The 25,396-nt window shown below is 44.5% G+C and overlaps 1 protein-coding gene across 1 annotated transcript in view; it reads left to right on the top strand.

Annotated features, from left to right (window-relative positions):
- Positions 1-25,396, top strand: part of FCHSD2 (FCH and double SH3 domains 2) — a 161,250-nt gene that overhangs the window by 31,351 nt on the left and 104,503 nt on the right. Inside the window, exon 3 of the mRNA XM_063305977.1 lies at positions 7,780-7,825. Within this exon, the coding sequence (XP_063162047.1) occupies positions 7,780-7,825 (46 nt within the window). The remainder of the gene's footprint in view (positions 1-7,779; positions 7,826-25,396) is intronic.

The following is a 25,396-nucleotide window of genomic DNA, read 5'->3' as shown; positions in this document are numbered from 1 at the left end:
ACAGAGGAGTGGAGGATGCGTTTGAAAAAGAGGGAGCTGCACGGAGAGGCCGTTGAGGAGGAGGAAAAGGTTGAGCAGGCCGTCGTCCCTGCCCAGAGTTCCCTTGCTGGACAGCAAATTAATCGTCTTGTGATTTTTAAAAAAGGCAGCAGGGCAATAGAGACATACAGTAGGGGAGGCGTTCCGCTTTTTGGTTATTCGTTCTCAGTTCATTTCTCTGCATGGTTTTTGCATCTTGCTTTTGCTGGGGTGGGGGCAGTGTTTAAATGCATTTATTTGTTTGCCTATTTATCCTGGAATCTCCTCACTCTCAGCGGTTTACATGGTATGCAGAAAAACTGAAACCTCGATGGAACAATTGAAACAAGGCGAATGGTACCCCAAGCTGAACTGGTAGCCAGCACAGGGCCCAGAGTGTTGGTGTCACACGTTCTCCGATCTGGGTGCCAGGTAACGGGCGGGCTGCTGCGATTCTGAGCCAGTTACCGTTTCCAGGTCGTCTTTAAGGCAGCCTCCCCAGAAGTGCATGGCGGCACTCTAGCCAAGCGGTCAGGGGGATGGGAGTTCCTGTGGCCAGGTACGGCTGTGCTTGGTGCACCAAAGGCCCTCCGAGCTGCGGCTTCCACCTGCTGGTCAAGCAGGAGCCGTGAATCCAGAAGGCACCCCTGGCCGTGAGCCTGCTGCTTTGCCGCTCGTGCTGATCCATCTGAGATAGCTCTGGTGTGGATGGAGAGTAGCCCCTCCTTCCAAAGCTTTGAGCCTGGTGAGAAACAAAACAAAATATAACAGTTACTATTGGAAGGATGTCAGTTCTTACGAGATCAGAATATGAAGCTGGTCCCGCTGTTCACATTTTCCTTCAGTGGCAGAGGCTAGAAGCTTGTTCATTTGAACAAAGGGAAGGGACAGAGATTTACAGGTTACCAGGTTTTCTGCCAGATGTCTGATTTCTGCTATTATTTGTGAAAAAGATATACGGATAGTCCTCACTTAATGACTATTTGTGTAGTGATGGTTCAGACTTATGACAGTGCTGAAAAAAACAACTTACAGTCGGTGCTCACATACTGTCGCAGTGTCCCTGCGATCATGTGATCATAATTTGGGGCCATGGCAACCAGTTCACATTTATGACCATTGCAACATTCTGTGGTCACGTGATCGCCTTTTTCGAACTTTGCAGCCAGCTTCTGGCAAGCAAAATCAAAGGGGAACTATGTGATTTGCTTAACGGCCACATGGTTCACCTACTGACACGGTGATTCACTTAATGGCCACCTCAAAAAAAGGTGGTAAAATTGGGTCAGATTTGCTTAATGACCGCTTCGTTTAGCAACTGAAATTCCAGTCTCAATTGTGGACGTTAAGCGAGGACTACCTGTACCTAGCTTAAAGTAAGGCATCTTCCACTAGGGGTCTTCAAACATTTTGAGCCACTGACACATGCGATACGTTTAGAGCATGTTGGAGGTGCTTAAGAGGTGGCCCCCATCCAACTGGGAGGCCATTTTTGTCTAGCCGCTTGGGATGTAATTTAAACAGTTCTTTGTCATTTTTTTTCCCTGGGCAGAGGAACACATTTGCAAGCTGAACACTGAGTTGCCCGCTTGGCATTTTTATTTTCTAAATGCCCCGATGCGGTCTGCCTGGAGTCCTGGGTGTGAGAGTCTGTGGGTGGGAAGTGGAGGAGGAGGGTGGTTTAGGCAAGAAGGGACAACAGAGCCCAGATGCAAGAGCCGTAAGCAGGAAGCGTTTCCTCCCCCCGCTTTTCTTTTATTATTAATTGTTCAAGGTATAATTAACACACATCATGCAGAACGTGAGAAGCATTTCAAGGAGACTCTGAAACCCGTGTGGTTCTTGCTTCTTTCATTGGTCGGTTGTGGGCCCTCTGAAAGTCAAGTTGATTCTGGAAGTTAATGCTGTGCTTTGAAGCCTAGCCAGCCCTCTCTTTAATTGTGCTTGGAACTAGTCTTTGCGAGATTTAAAAGCTGGCGTGGGGCAGATGGAGATGCTGACGAGTGCCCGTGGGTCATGAGTGTGCCATCCCTTCGGGGTTGATGTTGGCGGCTGGAACGCCCAGCCGGTTCTAGGCAAGACTCTGGGTTTCCTGTTGCTGTTAGCAGCACTAACCTTGGTTGAGCTTGCTCCGGCCTCCCCAGTGTTTCCTATCACCTTCCTGCCCCTCAGCTGGGAGAACTGGGTATAGTAGCATGGAGCATGGTATCTCCTCAACTGGGGGAGGAGCATGGAGAGCTATGCTCAAGCTTACATAGTTTCAGTAACTAAGTCTGAGTTTCGTCAATCAAAAAGATGAGGAATGATTTAAGCCCATCATATCTCCAGCCCTAGCCTTGATCGTGTTTGTGTTTGTGTTCCCCGTGTGCACAAATTTAAAAGTATAAAGCCAAGACTTGCCAACCCCCTGCAAGAATACCTTAGTTAAGGTAGCGTCCTTTGTCGGAAAGTATGTTAGAAAACATCGGCTGCTCTTCGAAGCAAAATGAAAATGTCGGGGAAAATACATTTTTCTATTTGGTCTTCCTTTATAGCAAATATTAAGGTTGAAGGCATGCATATAAAACAGCAGTTATGAATACATGTGTGTAATATGTAACAGATGTTTTGTGTGTGTGTGCAAGCAAGTAGGGCCTTTTCGGGATTTTAACGAGTGTTACAGAAGGCTTTTGTTAATGGATAATGCCAAACATTCTCCACTAGAATGGTGGTGAACAAAAAAGGGGGAAAAAGCTCCCCGCTTGAATTAAACTTTTAAATCTGAAATTCTTGACATTGTACAAATGCGGTATGTCAGATTACTCAAGAGAAGAGGAAATGTTTTAGATCACTGCCTTTTTTTTTTTTTCTTTTTGCTCCTAGCAGACGCTCTTGGGGAATCTGGCGCTTTAAACCTTGTTTCTCTTGATGTTTTTGTAATAAACTTCTAACTATCTTAAGAGGGCTCCTGAGGTTAAAAACAGCTTTGTAAATGTATATTCTAAGGACTGTCAGTAATGCCGCTGGAAAAAACACAGGGACATAAAAACTGGGGCTGGTGTGCTTTGGTGTTGCTTCTCCCCGAGTCAGTTCTTGTCAAATGAAAAGATTAAAATGTAATTGCTTGTCCATGCTGCCATTAAGGAGTGAAGGGCTGAGGTGCTTCCTTTCTCCCTTGGAGAAAGCCAGTGTTACTAGCGTAATGCCTGACACGGAACACGAGGGACAAGCAAGGCCTGGTTCTGATCTTGGTTTAGATGGGTGCTGCACATATTCTTATCCCGGGGGAAATGGCAGTTTCCTTAATTTGTTGAAGGCAAGGAGACAATACCATGGTCCTTCTACGTGACAATCTGTTGCTGATTTGTGTGAAAGGAAGAGGCTTCCATTAGGTAGGTAGGTAGGTAGGTGTGTGTGTGTGTGTATTATATGTATATATATATATATCCCTTCTCACCCCTATGGGTGGTGTGTGTCTTCCTCAGCCTCGGGTCCTCTACCAGAGGCCTGGGAGTTTGAGGGTTCTGCGCAGGATCTTAGCTGTTCCTAGCACTGCGCTCTTCTGGACAGAGAGCTCTGAGGTTGCTCCTGGGATCTGCCAGAGTCACTCTCCCAGCTTGGGGGTCACAGCCCTGAGTGCTCCCACCACCACCGGGACCACTTTGGCCTTCCCTTTCCACATCCTCTCTAGTTCTTCCTTCAGGCCCTGGTACTTCTCCAGCTTCTCCAGCTCCTTCTTCCAGATGTTGCTGTCACTTGGCACTGCTGCATCTATCACCACTGCTGTCTTCTGGTTCTTGTCTACTACCACGATGTCCAGTTGATTGGCCAGTACCTGCCTGCCTGTCTGGATCTGTCCCACAGGATTTAGCCCTGTCATTCTCCACATCCTTCTGTGGAATCTCCCATCTGGACTTGGGAGGGTCTGGCCCATACACCATGCATCCAGGTTCACATGGATGAGACAAGAGAACCTGGATATGTATATGTATATGTATCCATTCAATCATGTCTGATTCTTGGAGGCTGCTTGGATAAATCCCTGCAGTTTTCTTGGCAAGGTTTTTAAGTGGTTTGCCATTCCTTGCTTCATAGAGCTGATAGAGAGTGACTGGCCCAAGGTCACCCAGCTGGCTTTGTGCCCAAGGCAGGACTAGAACTCACGGTCTCCCAGTTTCTAGCCTGGTGCCTTAACCATGACACCAAACTGGTTCTGTATGGTAGATAATGTACTAAACTATAACAAGGGTTTTGGGGGGGGGGTTTCAGTCTGTTGTGTCTTATAATCCTGACTTTTGTGGTTTGCACTGTGATTTATGGCTTGCCGTATGGATCTAACCAACTGTGCTTTATTCACTGACTGAGCAAACAGTGGGTTAATGTTGCATGCAAAACCAGCCTATGTGGGACCAGATTTCAGGTGTCCTTAATCTTCCAAAGCTTTCAACTTTGATGAGTTAAAATCCTTAATTGGGTGTCATATAATGCAGAAAGGAACTCATTTGAGATGCCAGAAATCTCCTAACTGATTTGAATAATGCAAATGAGGTTGCTCTTTACTTTGTTCTAGAATTTAAGGACCTGTGTTTGGGGGGATGTCACTTTTTGGGGGGGATGTCAAATGCTGTTTTGTTAGCATGTCATGCGTGTTGCTAACATAGTTTGGCAATGTTCTTGTCTTTCTAAGACTGTTGGGACTTCTCCCCCCAAAATTGGTCATCTTTGAGAAGTGAGTCTCTGAGTGGCTGTTTAAGATCCTGCAGTCAAGCTTTGATGATGTTTGAAGAGGGTTACAACAACAGATTTATATCAGAAGGAACAAATATGAATTAAGCTTTCAAGTCTGCTTTTTTCCAGTGGGTGAGCCGTAGTCCAGATTTGATATTTCATGCTGAATGTGGACAGAACTATATACAGTTGAAGTTCGGTGCCAACCAAAAGTAAATTGCAGTGAAACCTCAGTTTAAAGGACCAGTTGTCAAAGCAGTGTCTTTTATTCCTGACACTCCATTAAATATAAAGATACCTCAGCATGTGGATTTACGTCATTCGCATCATGATGCAAATTTTGCAAATTACCTCATTTGAGTCGGTTTATATCACAACATAGACAGACACAAATGATGCAATTTTGACATTTGAGTCATGTTGCAAACAACCACAGTTGCTGTGAATAGGGTAATTGTTTATCCTTTGGGAAAGTGGACGTGTCTGCTCTTTTTGGGAGACTTCAGTGGAAATTTTGTCTTCTGCATCCAGAGTCTACTAACTGCAGGTCCATTAAATTGATGCTTCCCTGCATGTACATATGGAGAAGCGAAGGATAGTAAATCTATACTGTTACCTTTGAAATATTCCCGGTGGCTAGAAACTCACTTCAAATAAGAAAGGGAGTGGAGATTTGGGTACTTAAATTCTGTTCTAAATGCCATACTTGGTGCTTGTGCAGAATTGGAAGATACGGAGACTGGATATAGGTGATATAAGAGTGTGAATATGCGTATCTAAATGGTTAATACAGGAACTTAATGTGAATATTTTGATTAATATCCCCCATACTGAGTAGACTAACAGTGGTGGAGTTGTACTTTTAAGCTTTTGTTTTCATGTAAGAAGCTTCTGTTTTGATGCCAAATTTTAACAATTGAACATGTGCGTACATCCCACTTTTGAGTTTCTCCTGGTGATTTTTAAAAGAATATTGTAGAATATTTTAAGCATCGTTGGGGCAAAACTGCTGAATTGATTGAAAACAAAAAATGTGAATAGCTTGTACCTATCTGGTAAAACTATGTTGGGGGAATTATGGTAAACAATTCAAGGTGTTGGTTATCACCTTTAAAGCCCTACATGGCATGGGGCCAGGTTACCTGAGGGACCGTCTCCTCCCTGCTACATCAGCCCATCCCACCCGGTCGGGCAGAGAGGGTGTGCTGCGGACCCCGTCTGCAAGGGAATTCCGCCTGGCGGGGTCCAGGAGGCGGGCCTTCTCTGCAGCAGCTCCCGCCCTCTGGAACATCCTTCCCCCAGAAGTGGGGGTAGCCCCCTCCCTCCTGGACTTCAGAAAACAGCTGAAGACCTGGTTTTGCCGCCTTGCCTGGAGTGGGGAGGGGAAGAGCCATTTTTGGGGCTGGTTGGTTCCCTAGTTCTGCTGGGACCGGTTTTATCCCCTTATGGGTTGAATTAGATCCACCGCGGCTTGGATTTCATTGCATTTTCTATTTATTATTGGTAGTATTTATGCTCTTATCGAATTTTAAATTGTTTTTATTGTGAACCGCCCAGGGTCCCACAGTAATAAAAATATGATGAATAAATAAATAAATCTGTTGCCATTCAGGTATGTACTCTTTCAGAGGGCCTTGGCAATAGACAGAAGTGGCAAATTTGTGTGTGTGTGTGATGAATCGTTGTTACGTTGTTAAATTGTAAGCTCGAGCATGCAGATGTTTGAATAAATAAATACCTCTGGCGGGTGCCTGGTTGTAGAATGCTGATCTAGAATGTATTTAAAGAGGTATTTTAATTTTGCTTAGCTCTGGTTCACTTACAAAAAAGAAGATAACATGCAGCTTATATATGGAGAAAGTCCTCCTGTTAATTTCTCTCATGGAGAGGATCTATCTGTGTGGTCGCTAAGAGTTGGTGCCAACTGGATGGCACGTAATTGATTTCTGAGAGAAAAGCACAAACGGCGTCTACTCCTAATCCAGACTGGTTTGGACATTCTTTATGTGTGGTTATTAAAAGTTTGTTACCCTCTTTTATCTCAAAATCTCAAGCTGGGCTGCACTGCAGAATGTATATGCTATCACCCACACAAAAACCTCACTAGGTCACAAATGAATCTTAAGCGGCATAGTTTGACTTGGGGGTGGGGAGGGGGGGTGGCTCATAGTTTGATTTGCTAGCATTCTGTTATTATACACTTGATGATCAATAAGTGAAAATCACCATTTAGCTAGAGACAGATTTTTATTTCACCTGCGATGCTGAATCGTTCACACATGCAGAGCAGCTGCAGCCAGACAAGCAGGGAAGATGCGTGTACAGAACAGCCCAGAGAAGGAAATGGGAATGGGGTGTCTGAGATCTTGGGGGGAATCCCAAAAGTTGCATTAAAACTTTGCAGGAGTATCTTTCTGGTGCTGCTTCCATCGTGTGATGGTTAAATATATACAACCCTGCCTTGAGTCAATAATTCTAGAATCACCTTTGGTCAATGTGCAGGTAATGATAATCACTGAATATACATGGAATGCTTCTTTCTGTTCCTTTACAAAAATCAATACCACCACACTTGGACTGCGTATTTTCCAGCTGCCTTGTTTGAAACCTCTAATAGGACATTGGTACTTTCTCCAGTCCTCTGTAACCAAGATATCTCTGCTAGTGCAACAGAAAGAGGGTAGTGTCTAGAGAAGAACTTAAAAAGCCAGCCATGTACCTGAGTTTGGAGCCAGAGCGGGTGGCTGTCTGGAAGGCCCTTGTTAATTTAGTTAAAATTGATTTAATTAGTTACATATTAGACACAGCTGGTTAAAACTGGAGATTGGAACGGTCCTTTTGAACAAGGAGTTCCAAAGTCATCAACGGGATGTTCGGTGGTTGCTAAGCAGCTGCTGCTGAATCATTGAGCAGTTTTCTTCTTAATTCATTTCCTATTTCCGTCAATCCAAGCCAATTTACAAAGTGTTCGATCCGAGCTTATGTTGAACATGTTTTTCAGTGTTCTGTCTTTTCCCTGTGGTTTTAACGATATTTTCTTTGTGTTTGTTGCAGGACATTCAGTCAGAAGAAAGCAGCAATTGAGAGAGAATATGCACAGGTAAAGAACGGAATATGGCTTGGGTTTAATAGTTGGAAGATTTGCATTCTCTTGGCTGCAGCCTTAGGTGGGTCTCCCCTCCCTTCCTTTCAAAACTGGCCGTTGGCATTCAATTCATTAATAAGGCGGTACTGCAAGCATGGTGTCTCCAGATTGAGCAAAATCCCTTTCTAACCTTTCAAGTTGAGCCCACGATTCGTAACTCTGTAGTTTATACCCTTTCTCACTGTGGGGCGTAGAGGATCTTATTGCGCACTCGTCCAGTGGCATGGCCCAAGGTATTACTGATTATTGTTCCCCATGTACAAGAGGTAGTGGAGAGGCAATTTGAGCTCATCAGACTGGATCTAGGCTGTTCCTTCAGCAGCTGCTCATCTTATTTTCCACTTCAACATTAGTTGCTTGATTTCATTTACAGGTAGTACTTGCTTAATGACCACAACTGAGACTGGAATTTCAGTTGCTAAGCGAAGCGGTCATTAAGTAAATCCAACTCAATTTTACAACTTTTTTTGTGGCGGTTATTAAGTGAATCACTGTGGTTGTTAAGTGAATCACGCGGTTCCCCATTGATTTTGCTTGCCAGAAGCCAGCTGGGAAGGCCAAAAACGGTGATCATGTGACCACGGGATGTTGGGACGGTCATAAATGCGAACCGGTTGCCAAGCGTTCAAATCGTGATCACATGGCCGCAGGGACACTGCAACGGTTGTCAGTCAGTTTTTTTAGCACCCTCGTAAGTCTGAACCATCACTAAATGAATGGTCATTAAGGGAGGACTACCTGTAGTACTGTAGGTCGAGAGGTGGAGATAGGCTTCTGAACTGTAGGGTTAAATCTTGCTTTCACCCTCTGTGGACACATCCTGTGTTTCCTAGGATGACATATAAAACACACCCAGGCCTGTGTAAATAATTAAAAATACCACCCATCAGTTTCTTAAAACAAGCAGTGCTCTTTGGGCACAGTAGAATATTACATGTACTAGATTTGTATCATAGATTTACTCAGCTCAGGTAGCCTAAGCTGAGAAGATGGGGAAAAAAAACACGCCAGCCAGAGGCAGAGGCATGTGACTTGGGTACGATTTTCAAGAAAACCCCATAAAGGCATTGAGAGCTGAGCTTAACTCGAAGGAAACGTTATTCTTCAGCGCAGTGTCTCTCGACCTTGGAGTGCCCCTCCTGTCGACCAGTGAGAGAGGCCGAGGGGGGGCACCGCGGGGGAGTATGTGGGCGATGGTTGGGCTCTGACAGTGCCGGGAGCGTGAGCTGGTGTGCTGGAAGGGCCCACCATCGCCTTGTGGTGGATTGAGAGTGTGTGAGTTTGTATGAATGAATGGAGGGACCCCTGTTTTTGACCAGGGATCTCGGGAGTCCAGGTCTGGGGGCTAATGGACTCAGAGGCTCTCGGGGTATAGGGCGGGGCAGGTTATTGAGGTGGTGACGGGCCAGGGATGCTACGGCGGGAGTGGGAGGGTGGGCCACCTTTGGGAAGATGCCCCCGGTGTTTGTTACGGTGGCATGTTCCGGCCCTCCGTGCTCAGACCCAGGCCCTGGCAGCAGACTCATGGGGTCCCTGATCTCTGACTGCTGCTTCTTAATGCCAGGTCAGTTAACAACAAGGCCCCCCTCATGTGTGATTTAATCACGGAAGAGGGGGCAGACCTGGTGTGTATTACCGAGACCTGGCTGGGCCTGGAAGGAGGGGTGGCGGTTGTCATCTGAGAGTCTCTGGTGGCCTTCAGGGGCGCTGCTCCACAAGTGACCGGCTGTGAGACCGTTTTTCAAGTTGGGCTCCCAAGAACAGTGGGGAGTGTTGCTGCTGTACCAGCCTCCCTGCTCCCTGGCAACCTCCCTGCCTGAGTTTGCCTATCTGGGTATTGATTGCTGGCAAGGGAGTGTCCTGGTCTTTTGGTTTTTCCATTGTCTCTTTTGAATGGGATGTAAATGTTGTTTACCTCTATGTGTCTGTTGATGGCTGCATTGTCTGAGTGCCAGGCTTCCAGGAATTATACATCTCCATCCCAGATGAAGTAAGTGATGCCGTGACCACCCTTTCCAGGTGCCTGGGGGCTGTGTGGGCCTGGATGGGGAACAACAGGCTTTGGCTGAACCCTGGTAAGACGGAGTGGCTGCGGGTTGATGGCTCTTCCGTATCTGGGACTTTGTCATCTTTAGTGTTGGATGGTGTTGCACTGCCGCAGACAGACCCGGCGCATAATTTGGGGGTCCTCCTGGACTCTCAACTGCTGCTCGAAGAGCAGGTGGCAGTTGTGGCCAGAAGGGCCTTTGCCCAGCTTTGCGTTGTGCACCAGTTATGCCCTTTCCTGGACTGAGAGGCCCTTCGAACGGTCACTCATGCTCTGGTCATCTCCCACATAGACTACTGTAATGTGCTCTACATGGGGCTACCCTTGAAGAATATCTAGAAGCTACAACTGGTCCAGAATGCAGCCACGCGGGCCATTTTTGGTGCCCCTAGGTCAGCACATATAACACCATTGCTGCGCGAGCTGCACTGGGTGCCAGTTTGCTTCCGGGTCCAATTCAAGGTGTTGGTTATCACCTTTAAAGCCCTACATGGCATGGGGCCAGGTTACCTGAGGGACCGCCTCTTCCCCATCACATTGGCACGTCCCACCCAGTCATGCAGAGAGGGCATGCTGCAGACCCCATCTGTAAAAGAATTCCAGGAAGCGGGCTTTCTCTGCAATAGCTCCCACCCTCTGGAACACTCTTCCCCCAGAGGTGAGGCAGGCCCCCTCGCTCCCGGACTTCCGCAAAAAAACTAAAACCTGGTTGTGTCAACATGCCTGGGGCAGGAAGGGGAACAGTCTTCCTTGGAGATGCCTAGCACCCTAGAAGGGCCCTTTGTACTCACGGGTTGAGATGCAATCTTAGCCATCTGGATTTTATTACGTTTTATATTTTTACTGTTTGTTATACTTAAATTTATTGTATTTAACGGCACTGAATTTTAAACTTTGCTGTAAACCGCCCAGAGTCCCCCTTTTGGTGGGAGATGGGTGGTGATAAAATTTGATAAACAAACAAACAAACTTGAAGATGTGTGGACTTCAACTCCCAGAACGTTAATTAAAAAAAACCCACTTTAAACTAAAATGGGCCATCCAAGTAGCAAGACCAAATCAGATGTCCTAAAGTTCTTTCAAGTTTATTGTATCTCCAACATTAAAAAAAATGGACAGTCAATCTTGTTGGACATTTGGAAAATAATTTTTTTGATGGATTAATTTCTTCTCAAGGTTGTAACACAACTGTCTGGTATTCTTTAGACAAAAAGGCCGCTGACTTGGTAAAACAGGATATTCCAACTCTTTGTTCCAGGTTTATCTTAGTAATGCTCTTCAATTGTGTATACAGCTGAGTTGTAGGCTCAGGCTCCACTAAGATCCTTCCCAAAATGCCCAATAATTGAGAAGTTTCACAAGCAGCCAACACACAACTCAGCCAGACTGAGAGATCAACAAATGTTGGTTTTGGATATATTACCAATAAGCATTTTTAGGCAGTCCAAATTCTTTGTGCATGACTCAGAAACTTTAAAAGAGTCTTTTAGATCTGCTCAACTGATCTAAAGTATTAATTCCTTTTGCAACCCAGGTTCTTTTACCTATCATTTTAAAATTAGAATTATTGTAACACATCAGTTTCTAATGAGAACCTGATCAGATTTAACCCTTTGGCCCAAAATCTTGCAAATGTGTCTTGCTGCCTTTTAAACCAACAGAGCAGTCATCCATGATCAAAATTGACAAACAGTGTCCTCCAAACCCATGTATTTCATCAGACTGTGATTCCTTGCTAACAGAAGAGATCACGAGGGATGGACTTTTCCAAATCTCGGGCTGTTGTTCAAACAAAATGATGATCTATTTGTCAGTGTTTGTGACTTCCAACATACCCTTCAATTTGTTCTTAGAAAATAGAACATATTTTTTCTTAAAACAAATTAGTACAAAAACACTTCTTCTGCCTTGAGAAAAGGGGAAAAAATCCCTGAGGACTGACAGTTGACAGACTGTAAGGAGCAGGAAGAAAATCACGGAAGAAATGTGACAGGGATTCGTCAGAAGAGCGGGCCTGCCTGCAGACTTTAGGCATGCCTCCCTTTCACAAAACGACAAAATGAACTGCAGACATACTGCAGACAGACAGGAGCAGAACATCCTTTTGTTTCTGAGGCTCCACATCAACTAAAGTTCACTTAAAGAACTGGTGTTCAGGATGATGATATACCACTAAAGCAGTGTTTCTCAGCCTTGGCAACTTGAAGATGTGTGGACTTCAACCCCTTCAACTGAAGGGAGTTTAGGTTTAAAGGGAGTTGAAAAGGGAGTTTAGGTTTAAAGAAATAAATGTAATGTTAAATAATGTACCGTAAATTTGGAATTTGTCTTTTTCTTTCGATGATATATATAGCCATCCTCTCAAAGCAACTTGGGGCAGCATATAGATAAAAAATAAGTATCATAAAATATAATAAAATTGATACCAAAATTCCACCAAAGCTATCCCACAGACGGGATAGCTTTAAGGAGATGCCTTACAAATCTGGGTAAAAAGCAGGGAGGGTTGGGACCATCCATATCTCAGAGGGAACACTATTCCATAGATCAGCCTTTCTCAACCTTTTAACCCTGGAGGAACCCTTGAAATATTTTCCAGGCCTCGGGGAACCCCTGCCCATTCAGGCTCCAATATAGGCCAGAAGTTACAAAAGTATTCTATTTGTTTCATGGGTAGGCCTGTCTAGATGCATTAACAGTGTTCTTAAACTAAAAATCAAGAACGAAACTTACCTCTTTAATGTGAAATTACCCAAATTTGAAATAGTTTTTTAATAAATTGTGATCTCCCAGGGAACCCCTGGTGACCTCTCGCGGAACCCGAGGGTGCCATGGAACCCTGGTGGAGAAACCTTGCCATAGGGCAAAGTTCCTCATACATCTGTGAGGGACTTTGAGTATATCACGCTATGGCAATAAAGGAATGACAACACTAGAGGTTATTCCTTGGGTTTCAACCTTTGAATGGCCCTTTACAGCTCTAATTAAAAGCCCAAACAACTATAACTGTGGGGTCAAGGTCCAGCTGGCTGTTCAAAAAGATTTGGGCTTGCATTTTATATACATGTTGCAATCTGTCCTGCTCTAGGTACTTAGACATTTTTGCCTTTTTCTTTTCCTCCTCCTCCTCTTTGTCCTTGAGCAAATAAAGTCATAAAAATGGTTGAGTATCCTGTGGAGCCATCGGTGGCCCTAGCCAGCAGTTGTCTCCAGCGGGAGCCATATGCAGAAAAAGGAGAACCATTGCGTAGGCTCCCCTGATCAACAGGCCTGCGGGAGGTACGACTAGGGGGTGGGTTGAGACAGGGGGAGAAGACAATCTTCCTGCCTTCTTACTCCAGTTATTCTGCTCTGTGACATTGGGAGGAAAAAGGAAACCATATGGATTTTCTTGCAGGGATGTTTCCGAATTCTCTCTGCCTACTGGTATTAGGAGCACAGCAATCTGTAGCAGCGTCTCTGACGAGCCGCCCTAGTAGGTTGGATAAGGCCATTCTTGGCCATTCTCTTAGAAGGACCCTGCTCTGCTTGTGAATCAGAGAGAACTTTTAGCCATTGGGTTCTTATTATATTTATTTTATTATATATTACAGCATTCTATAGTTATATTTCTCTTATTTATGTTTTATTGTAAACCACCCAGAGTCCCTTTTGGGAGATGGGCGGTGATAAATTCGATTAATAAATAAATTTGATAAATAAATAAATAAAATAAAATAAAATAGACCTCCTCAGGTCAGGCCATATCTTGCAGGAACCTTAGCAGAATGGTTAAATAGGCTATAACGCTGTAAGCTTGGCATCGGCTAGGTGGATTTTTTAAAATGTTAATTACCACCCCTAAGTTCTTGGTTGATGAAGACAACCATCTGGAAGCCTCCACCAGATGCACAGGGTGGATGAAAGGAGAACTGAGCCCCATTATTGCGAGTGGTGTTTTTTTCCCCTCTCTCCGTCCAAGGAAGATAAGAAGCATGATCAGCTTTTCAACAAGCGATTCCCCTCAGAGTGAGACTGGAAGCAGTGCTTTTAGGATGCAGATATTCAGAATGTGTTGGCAGCTAAGGGAAACAGAGAGAAGGTTTCCGTTAAATCCGCTCTAAATGACAATTCGGGGTACAAGGCCCTAGATGTACAGTGGTGGGCTTGTTTGGTTTCAGGCCGATGAAAGACTTTCTATCAGCCAGCTGGACTCACAAACCTCCCGGTGAAAGAAAAAGGGGGAAGAGCGGAAATGCAAGGGTGGCCAAGTCAGCTGAAAGCAGCCTATCCTGGATGCCAAGACGTAGAAAGGCAGAGCACCGCTAATCCAGCAAATATTTGCCAGCAGCAGCAGCAGCAGCAGCAAAAATCTCCTTTGGGGCCAAAGGTAGAAGGGTGTGCTCACCTGGCTTGGCTGCTGGAGCACGCCGTCTTCCTCTTAAGCAAGTAACACTAGACCGGGGAGTCCAAATTATAATCAGGATGCCTCATCGCTCGCTTTAGGACTTGGGGCTGCAGCTGGGAAGGCTGGCCCTGCTTGAACTCTTCTGGGTAGACAGACAAGGGATGACGTAGCAAGACCTGGGCTGTGGCCGGAGGCGCGGGAGACTTTCCCAGGAAAGCAGCCCGTCTGTCGTTTAAGTCCCGCTCGGCGAGTCTTTCGGCTATAGCAGCAGATTTGCAGGTTTGCTGGAACGATTGAACGCAGCGGAAGCTTCATCCTGTCTCACCTGTTTAGCATTTTACCGCTCTTGTTAACGAGGTCATTTCAGCATTTGCTGGATGCAGCGCTGACTCCAGCCACTTGGATCCAGTGTTTTGTTCCGCTATTGGACTTCTCCTTGGCAGAGTTATTGGGGGGTGGGGGGACAGGAGAGACCTTCTTTCCCAGTTTTCCCTCCTGTTGCCCCATCTCAGCGCTTGATGAACTGCCCTAGAGCAGGGGTTTTCAAGCCTTTTTTAGGCTGGTTTAAAATCTCTCTCTCTCTCTCTGTCTCCCTCCCAAAATCCCTGATCAAGAGGCAGATCTCTTGTGATGGAAACCAGCTGCCTTTGAGTGAACTTCTTTTTCCCCATTCATCTCATGGAGCCCCATCAGGTTCTCACAGAATCCGAGGGTTCCGTGGAACAGTTTGAGTAACTGCCCTGAGCAGGATTTGGCTACCTGGCCTAGCAGGTGCTGAATCTCCCAGGTCATCCCTAGATAGAACCCGTAGGACCACCCTCCCACATTTAGAAAAATCCAGCCATTTTAAAATTACATTTGTATGTATGTACAGGTAGTCCTTGCTTAACGACCACAATTGAGACCGGACTTTTGGTTGCTAAGCAAAGCGGTCATTAAGTGAATCTGACCTGATTTTACAACCTTTTCTGCGGTGGTCATTAAGCAAATCACTGCAGCTGTTAAGCAAATCATGTGGTCGTTAAGTGAATCACACAGTTCCCCATTGATTTGGTTTGCTAGAAGCCAGCCAGGAAGGTTGAAAAAGGTGATCACAAGACCGTGGGTTGCTGCAACGGTCATAAGTGCAAACCAGCTGCCAAGTGCCGAAATCATGATTGCATGGCTGCGGGGACGCTGTGATGGTCGTAAGTGTGAGCACTGGTTGTAAGTAGGTATTTTCAGCACCGTCGTAAGTCTGAACTGTCACTAAACAGATGGTCATTAAGTGAGGACTACCTGTATAGATAATCTTACCAGGTTGCCAGGGCTCTGTCCTAGAGGTCTCATCTCCACGTTCCGGGGTGACCGGGGAATTGCATTGCAAGGGAGAAGTCGACAGCGATTTCCCCTGTTGCTGTAGCCCAAACATCTTGGCTGAACTGAAGTTTTGTAAAGTCTTTAGGAAGGAATTGCTGCAACCACCACAATTTTTTAAAAATCGTTTTTGTAAACATCTGAATTGCGTGTCCTCAGACGGCATGGTGGAATTCTGCAGCTAAGCCATCCACGGGAGCCCTTGTTTGGAAGAATCCTAATCATTGATGCACGAGTGTGCGAAGCAGAATAAACCGCACCTGCTTGGGATTCTGTTTTCCAGATGTATTCCAACATTTCTGTAATTGCTGCTGATATGATTGAACTTCATCTGCAGCCATTAGAACTACTGCCTTCCTTTTTTTAAAAAAAGATGGTTTCTAGGACACGGGCCTCTGTTCCCAGGGCCACGCGGTGCACTTAAGCAGAATGATTGTATAAAATACGCACGGTGGACAAGGCGGCGGACTGCTCCGCTTAATTAGGGTCTTGAGTGACTGCAGAATACCCTAATTTGGAAGAGCTACTGATCATCAGGTGATAAGAAGCAAGTGGCCTGAAGGTAGATCTCTGAGCCACACCAGCTAGTTAATCCACCTATAAATCATTGTTTTGAAAATTGAGAAGTAGGCAGGGAATATGCTGTATGCTGAAGGACCATGCAGAGTGAGAATTTTTCTCATACTGCCCTTGACAAACCCTGGAACGGTACAATGCCGGTTAGTGGCAAATACAATACACCTTCCAGCTTTGGGCAATTTCGAAGATGGTCTTAGTTTACCACCTAATCTGCTAGAAATTGCCAGAAATTAGCGAGAGAGAAAGCTCTGTTGCCATTTTCCATAGGAAGCTACTGTCCATACAGGTTACCAAGTGTGAGTGCACCCCACCTGCACGAAGAAAAGTGGCTCTCTTCTCTACTTCACGTGGCAATATTTGTGATTTGCCAGTCGCAACAGCCAGTCAGGATTATACCAGATGCGTTTCCCCAACATGCTAAGTTGGATCCTGAATTTAAGGGATTAGCATAATACGTTGACTCAAAGACTAAGCCAAACAAGCTGGGTTTACGTACACCAAACACAATGTGAGTTTGGCTTCTGCAGATATCTTTACCTGAAGTGTAGGGTTTTTGCAGACCAAATGGCACTGAACTTTTTTATTGAGCCTTGGGCGTGGGAAGTGCCAAATTTAGGTAAGCAATAGAAGTCAAACATTCGTTCCCCATCTAGGCTCAGTCTGTGGTGTGGTGGTGAAGATACCACAAGTCCATAATGCTGGGAAAGACGGAAGAAAAGAAAAGAAAAGAAAAGAAAAGAAAAGAAAGGAGGATACCCAGCAGCAAGGTGGATGGACTCAGTTACAGTGCCTTTGGAAGACCTGAAAGACCAAGTGGGGGACCAATTGTCATGGATAAAATCTATCTGTGTGGTCTCTTAAGAGTTGACACCAGCTTGATAGCAGATAACCAGAAATCAACTTCATAAACAACATTATTGGATGTATACCATGCCAGGCTATCTGTTTGATATATAAAGGGAGGTTTATGAATACATGCCATACAAATATAAATCGAGAATTATGGTTCTTCAGTAAAGTTTTTGCTCCTTTGGTGCGTAGTCAGTTATCCAAACCCGTCTTAAGCACGGAAGATAAACTTTCTAGCTCTGTCCATCCATCAGTGGAGAGCGAGCTTGACATCTCAGAGATTTAAAGAGATTCTCTTGTGGTCTTCCGCTGAATCAGTCTCTTCATTCAAAATCACACCATTGCAACACCAGTTGCCTAATGAAATTTGTTTAATGGCTGTTGGAAATGGTAACCAAGTTACTGAGAGGGAATTGAGAGCGGGCAGACTTTAATTAAATATCAGATTGGCCACAAGCCCAGAAGTATCACTCCGGTGAAAAGAGGTGTGTGTGCAGTGCAAACTGAGTGAATCCCAAGTTTTTACTGCTTTATTCACTGCTGCCGGCTGCGAGATCCTTCAGTGATGCAGACTTTCTTTCATGTATTAGAGTCATCAAGACATTTGCCAAGTGTCTGCACTGTTCTGTTTAAAAGCTTGCCCTGAACTTTGAAGGTTTTCTCTTTTTTCCCCCCAAATCACGAAGGATGTAAAAATCTTCATACAGGCCTGGCTGTGAAGACCAAAAGGCAGGTGTTTGTTTGTTTGTTTGTTTGTTTATTTAATTAATTTTTATCCCGCCTTTATTATGGGTGTTGGGTGGATTCTGTGCAGGAAAATTTCAAAGTCCCCCAGAAATTTGTTTAACATACGAAAGAATCCCAACTCCTAAAAACCACCACCTTGTTTCAGGAAATAATGATATTTTATAATGTTGGGAGTTGCATTGATTAATACGTCTGTAACCACTGGGGAAGAAATTGGAGTTTCTGCAAGTTTGGGGATTTAGTTTTAGAGCAACTGGGGTATGACTTATTCTTCCCAGATCTGTCCCTTGTAAGAAATTCCTTATTTTTTCTGTTCTCTTTTTACTTACATTAAAAATGACTTCCCTTCTGGGGCTTATGCCCCACTGTTAACAACAGCTGAAACAAAAGCGAACAAAAATATGCAGTTGTATTCCAAATTTTAGAAAAATTGATTGCAAATCTGTGCAGAGTCCTTTCATGGCATTGACATGCTTCCCATCTATAGGTGCCAGATTGCATGGAGTTCCAACCAATCAAATGTTCTGGGGGTGTTTTTTTCGGTGATACTAGCTCAGAGGTGAAAATTAGATAGAGATGGAAAACTACACCAAAATACAGCCAGCTTCTTGGGAATCTTTACCTGTTGCATTTATTTATTGTGGTTATTCTCCCGAGTCACAAGGCTCTCGGTTTTGGCTTGTGACTGGCTTGATTTGTGTTATAAGGTTTTCTTTGTGACCCCAAACAAACTGGTGTCTTGGTGTTTCCCCCCCCCCCACTCATTTCTAAATGCTGATAATGTAATATATGAACTAGATTAAGAAGTATTGCTGCTAATATGGGGCCACGTGGAGAACTTGGCTATCTCAGTTTCTGATTCTTTAACCTAGTTATGACTCTGTAAGAGGAGCCGGCTTTTATCCCTTGATTGCTAGTTAATTTAGATCCCCCCCCCCCGATTCTCTCATTTGTTGAGGTGTGAGCCAGTTCTGCTCACACATTTCTCCTGCACAGACCAGCAAGTGTGCGATCTTGTGACAAATACTTTCCTCTTGGAAAATCCTTTTCTTTTGAACAGGAAGAAACCTTGCTCAGGCCACACTTTTCAGCAAGTATGTGTTGCCCTAAACTAGTGTTACCCAACCTTGTCAATTTTAAGGGACGTGGACTTCAACTCCCAGAAATCCCCAGCCAGCATTACTGGCTGGGGAATTCTGGGAGTTGAAGTCCACGTGCCTTGAAGTTACCAATTTTGGGAAACATTGCTCCAAACTCTCCAGCATAATTTGATTCCTTAATTCTTCCACTGAGAATTTCAAATGTTACTCCCTCAAGTGTACTTATCCTTGCGATCATCTTTGATTCCTTGCCTGTATGTTGTCATGAAGACAACATGGGCTAGGAGCCCCTGTCCTAGAAGGTCTAGACCAATGTTTCTCAACCTTAGCAACTTTAAGATGTGTGGAATCGACTCCCAGAATTCCCCAGCCAGCCATGCTAGCTGGGGAATTCTGGGAGCTGAAGTCCCCAGATCTTTAAGTTGCCAAGGTTGAGAAGCACTGGTCTAGACCCAAGCACTTTCATGCATTCCAATGAATTGAATGACACATTCCTGAGTGTTTGTATAACATATGGGGAAACAAGTCGCCAACAAGTTGATAGAGTGCGTATTTTGTACTTAGCGGTACAAATCTGCCAAACTGACTTCTTAAAAAAAAAGTAGAATCAAGTGGGTTATCTGCCTCATGGAGTGAAGTGTGGCTGATCTTTGGGGGAGGAGGCCATATTGTGGAGCAGTAGCTTCGACACAGAGATCCGAAGCATTTCCTGTTAGGAGGGTCCTCAGTGGTAGGCTCGAGAAAGGATATAAAATTTCTTCGAATAAATACCCCAGCTAGGCACGTGACCTGGGATAAACAGTGCCCTAGAGGCAATATTAGTATGAGGTCGTTTGATAGGTTCTTACGCGTGTCTTGCTTTTGCTTGCAAAACCTGAAGACCATGAAATGCGGTGAACGGGCCTCTATCGATTTCAGTGAGGTAATGAGCAGTTTGGATACTAACATGTAAAATGTCAGCACTTAAAAGCGGCCCGCTCTGTGCTCATCTTTCCCGAATGATTCAACTTCCCTTTCTACCCTTCATTCTGATGCTCTTGTTCAGATCGTGGTGTCTGGTTCTAATTTGACTTAGCATGCTGCCTTATTTCCCATGGGTGTCGTATAGATACCCTAGCATTTTCTTCTTCTTTTTCAAATTTGCAGCCATGGTATCTCCATAACCCTAATAAATAATAAATTAAGCGCGGTAATACTGTCGAGGTGAGGGCATTCTATCCATACGATTCGATAAAGAGGAGTTACAGAACTGCAGAAAGTATTACTTAATGTTGCCTTATCACTTCCTGCAATCTTGACACTGTACCTCTGTTGATGCAACCCAGGGTCCCTTCTGATCCTTACGTTCTGTGCATCTGTGGGGGGAAAAATATGCCTTAGGCCCCCACTCACTGATGACTGGATTCTGTAGGTTCTCTCCTGAGCAGCCACTTCCGATTCCCCTGTCACCAGTCCCTCCTTTCTCAGATTCCACAGTCTGAGTTCTACACTTCTTGGTGGATGCGCAAGTCAGCAGAGGGCCAATCAACCTGCACCAGTCATTGCCAAGGCCCGCCTCTGAGGGTGCTTGGTCTTCATCTCAGGATCGTTTGGGACTGAAGTGACTTGCCAGGTTGCACAGTGCTGCTTAACAACCTCCAAACTGAGATACCAGGATGGAGAAATTTGTCTCCGAAACCGTGTCGATAGAGCCATCCGTCTGACCACCTGATACACAAATAGACAAGCCAGTTTAATTTCCCGAGAGTTTAATTTCAACCCGAGAGTTGAAATCTGTGGGTCTGCAGATATAATCTAGTCCAACCCAACCTCTATGGTATGCAGAAAAGCCATTAAACCATCCTTGAGAGGTGGCTATCCATCCTCCTCTTTCCAGAATCTCCAGAGATGGAGAACCCACAACCTCCAGAGGGAGGCAGTTCCACGGTTACGCAGATCTTACCATCAGAAAGTTTTTCCATATAGTTAAGTCAAATCTAGGGAGCTGCAACTTAAAACTGTTCTTCCTGGTTCTAGCTTCTGTGGCCATGGAAAATAGTTCCCAGCCATGTTCTCTGTAGTTTCCCTTTATGTACCCAGCCATGGCTATCATGTCCCTTTCAGTCTTCTTTTCTCCAAGCTGAACATCCCTAGTTCCTTCAACCTGTTCTCAGAGGGTACGTCCTCCAGGCCTTGATTTTCCTCCAGAAGAACTTTATTCATGCAAGGAGCAGGTAATTTGCTTGGTCACAGTCTCTTGGTCTGGAAGTGCAGTGGCCACCTGAAGGATCCAGTTTATCAGTTAGGGCAGGTTGATGTGGCTTCTCTAGCTGTCTTCCCCCCAGTGCTCCTGGCTCTGTTAAACATTGGTAGGGGCTTAACTGGGCCAAACCTGACATCATGCCTTCAAGGCACCTCTTGCCACAAGAAGGACGTGTGCTAAGCCTGTGATGGCATTGTCAGTTTCTATCTTGGTAACTCCCAGTTGCATACCGATCAAGGCGTCTCCAATTCCGGTCCCGATTGTGGTGGTAAGTGAAGGACTTCTTGTACAAATATTCATGGTTCATTCATCTTATGAAAACTGTGAGGGATGTGTTGCAGTTTGTAACCAGGCTGAAAAGGTGCACTGGAGCGGGCGTGGGTGCAAGCAAGCACTGCATCTGTCAGTGTCTGCATCTTTTCCTGGGATTATCTGGTGGCTCCATGATCACTGGGAGACAATGTGTCTGCGTTAAGGAAGGGCTGACCGTGTGTCCCACCTTCCCCAGGACACCTTCTTGTAGCCTTTCTGGAATTTCCTTAATGCAGATGCATTAAGCTTCTGAACTGGGCTCTGCATAGGTATGCGTGCCAGACCAGTCCCAGGTAAAGAATTAGTCCATCCCAGTTACTGGAAACTGGTGGGGCCAGCATCAGCTTTACAGCTGGCCTGGAGCTTTCCAGAAGTCTCCAGCTGACAGTGCCTTTTTTTTCCCCTTACCGTTCTAGACAGTGGTCACTCTGACTGGGAGTGATGGGAGAAATATGTCAATACTTCTGGAGAGCATCAGTTGAGGAAGCTTATGCCACTTGATGGGCTTCCTGTAAACGTCTTGTGGGTTAGGAACAGGATGCTGAATTAAATGGACTTTTGATCTGATTCAGCAGGGGGGTAATGAATAATTTACTGGAACCTGTATCTGGGGCATTAAGGGGCATTAATGTATTAAAATGTGCACCGGGATGCTTCTGTTTATGGGATAATGGGTGCTTTTAAAGACTTTGGATATGGGAAGTATTGGGCTTGCTAAGTGATCCAGTATGAGAAAATTTGGGAACAAGCACTCTTTCCGCTTCTGCGACACTGGAGATGCTGACTGGAGACTAAAACAGTGCTTCTCAACCTTGGCCACTTTAAAGACATTTGGACTTCAGCTCCCAGAATTCCCGAGCCAGCATTAGCTGTTTGGGAAATTCTGGGAGTTGAAGTCCACACGTCTTAAAGTGGCCAAGGTTGAGAAACACTGGATTAGAATATTCCTGCAAGGCTGAGTCCCATTTCTCCCGTCCAATGGAAACTGTGAGGAACTGTGTGGAGCCAGCAATGGATTGGATGTCAGGTTCTCTGCAGCAAGCCAGAATTTTGTCAAAGGGAAGAAAAATGTGTTGCGATGTCATGATGCAAGCCCGCTTGTTACATCCTTGCATGTGAGGTCTCAAAGCAAGTATGAAGGAGGTGGAATTTGCACTGCAGTGTTGCAGTGCTTCACCGTTCTTCCCTCCTCCCCACCCCCGCCCCTAGATACCTGTGATTTAAGGAAGGGGAATCTACACAGCCTACACAAAATAAAGATGTTAATGCAAGGGATCCAATTGGTCTGGAAGCTGGATGAACCATGCTTCTATTGACAGAACTGTGGCAGAACGTTGAATTTTGATTGTGAAGGCTGTGGATTTTAGGAATGATCCTAAACAGATCCTAGGAATGCCAAATACTTCCTGATGAACATATAACTATGGACGTGTGCTGATACAGATACCCTGTGAGATTTCACCTGGTATTGTAGAAATAACAGTACAAATAAATCTGACACAGACAGTCCTCGCTTAACAACCACAATTGAGAATGGAATTTCAGTTGCTAAGCAAAGTGGTCATTAAGTGAATCCAACCCAATTTTATGACCTTTTTGTGGCGGTCATTAAGCAAATCACTGCGGTCATTAAGTGAACCATTGATTTTGCTTGCCAGAAGCCAGCTGGGAAGGTCAAAAATGGTGATCACATGACCACAGGATGCTGCGACAGTTCATGAACGTAAACCCGTTGCCAAGTGCCCAAATTGTGATCGCGGGGATGCTGCAACGGCCATAAGTGTGAGCACCAGTTGTAAGTTGGTTATTTCAGCGCTGTTGTAAGTCTGAACCATCACTAAATGAATGGTCATTAAGTGAGGACTACCTGTAATATATAAATAAAGTCTGCAGTTCCCGAAACTTTGAGATGTATTTAACAGGGCTCAAAAAATTAATAGCATTTTTTCAAAAAGAGATCAAGTCAAAAGTGGCTTGTGGGGGCGTTCTTTCCCAGTTGTCCTCAGAAAGTTCTATTCCTGGCCATCCTTGGGACCTCCTGCTTTGTAACTCGGAGTAATACAGAATGAAGCAGTCAGAAAAAGTTTTCTTGAAATAGCCTTTGTGGAGAGAAGTTTTTCTATTCTTGGTGGATCTTTCAGGGAGACCAGACAACGTCTGGTTTACAAGTGCCCTTGGCAGTTTTTGCTAAGATGCAAGTGCTCCTGTGCGGACTCTTAAGGGGGAAAGCAAAACCAATCCAAAAGTTTTCCATCACTTCCTGGGCTGGGCTGCATGAGTGACTTCCTGTTTTGCTTTGTTGTTTGGATTGCCATCTTGTGATTAGTTTATGGTTAAATTGTACTTGTTTTAGTTAATTTTTTTCTATTTTGTTTTTATGTAATTCTATCGTTGCAAGCCGCCCAGAGTTGGTTAGAATCAGGTGGCATCCTAGATAAACAACATCCAAGTATCAATATTCATTTATTTATTTATTCTACTTGCATGAGGACAGATTCCTGGCAATTGACAAAACATTCAACAAAAACACCCCTAACATTTAAAACACTCTCCCTGGTAAATAAAAATCTAATAATAAGATAAGAATAATCAACAAATTAAAACAACCAGTAACTAATTGAAGTTACAACAATGCAAGGAATATTTGCATAATAAATGTTACGTTGTTATAATATTAATATAGGAATAATGAAGAATAAAGAGGACAAATCATAGCAAAACCAGATATAATATGATCAACAATTGAATCCATGTAACTAATTCAAAGTGAAATAAATTAAAGATGGCAATAACAAACTATTTAACCAAATGCTTTTTGGAAACATTCGGTCTACAGCTGCTTCTGGAACCTTAAAAGGGATGGTGCAAGTCTTCGTTCTAAGTCATACCCTGACTTTTCATCACCTGCTTCTGCTTTATTTCACTTTTATCCTTTTTTCTCTTAACGTGGGTAATCCACATCGGCAATAGCATTCCCAAAACAGGGGCACGGTTTCCCAAAGGATGGATGTTCCCTAATGCTTTGCTCTTGTAGAGTATTTGGGGAAGACAGACAACTTCCTTTTCAAGGCCCTCCCCTGCTCATACATCTGAGCCAGTGTTCCTCAACCGTGGCAACTTTAACACGTGTGGACTTCAGCTCCCAGAATTCCCCAGCCAGCCATGAAGTCCACACGTCTAAAAGTTGCCACGGTTGAGAAACACTGGTCTGAACATTCCAGTGTTGTGTTATTGTTGTGAGTGTTTCAAAGCACTATTCCTTTTTCTATTTTTCACCTTTTGTATTCCAGGGGCGGGGGGGGGGCATTTTCTTGGGTTTGTATAGCGGTGGGAAGTGGAACAAGCTTTTTTTTAAAAAAAATCATTCCTACAGGCTGCACAGTAGCCCTGAATCAGAGGATACAAAAGAGATGGACAAACCAATCGCGAGCTTTTCAGCTGACGTTCAGAACCATTTTCCTTATACGTTGCTCTGTTTTAGCTGCTCTGAACAATTCTGCCATTCCAGGACCTTATTGCAACTAGCAGTTTATTTCATTGTTAGAAAATGAGGAATGCCAGCAGTGCGATACCGTGATGGGACAGTAATGAAATATTTGAGAATTCTGAAATTGTCGAATCCCAGTAATAGTTCTTTAACAGCATGCACGCGTGTATGAAATCCGCCCATATTTAAAAGCTGCTTTGGGCTTGACTCCAGACAATTCCATGGCCACATCCTTGCTGTTTGTTTATTTGTTTATTTGACTTATACAGCGGCCCATCTCACAGCTACGACTCTGGGCAGCTGACACAATGTAAAAACTCAAAGTACAAAATAAGCAACAGCATAAATACATATTAACTAATTAACAGTAAGTTAACCCAATGTCATGGGCTCAATTCTTGGCAGCACTATGTAGATGGT

Source organism: Candoia aspera, chromosome 5, assembly GCF_035149785.1.
Source record: "Candoia aspera isolate rCanAsp1 chromosome 5, rCanAsp1.hap2, whole genome shotgun sequence".
Taxonomy (NCBI): Eukaryota; Metazoa; Chordata; class Lepidosauria; order Squamata; family Boidae; genus Candoia; species Candoia aspera.
Note: the sequence above shows the minus strand (reverse complement) of the source record. Positions and strands in the feature narration are given on the sequence as shown.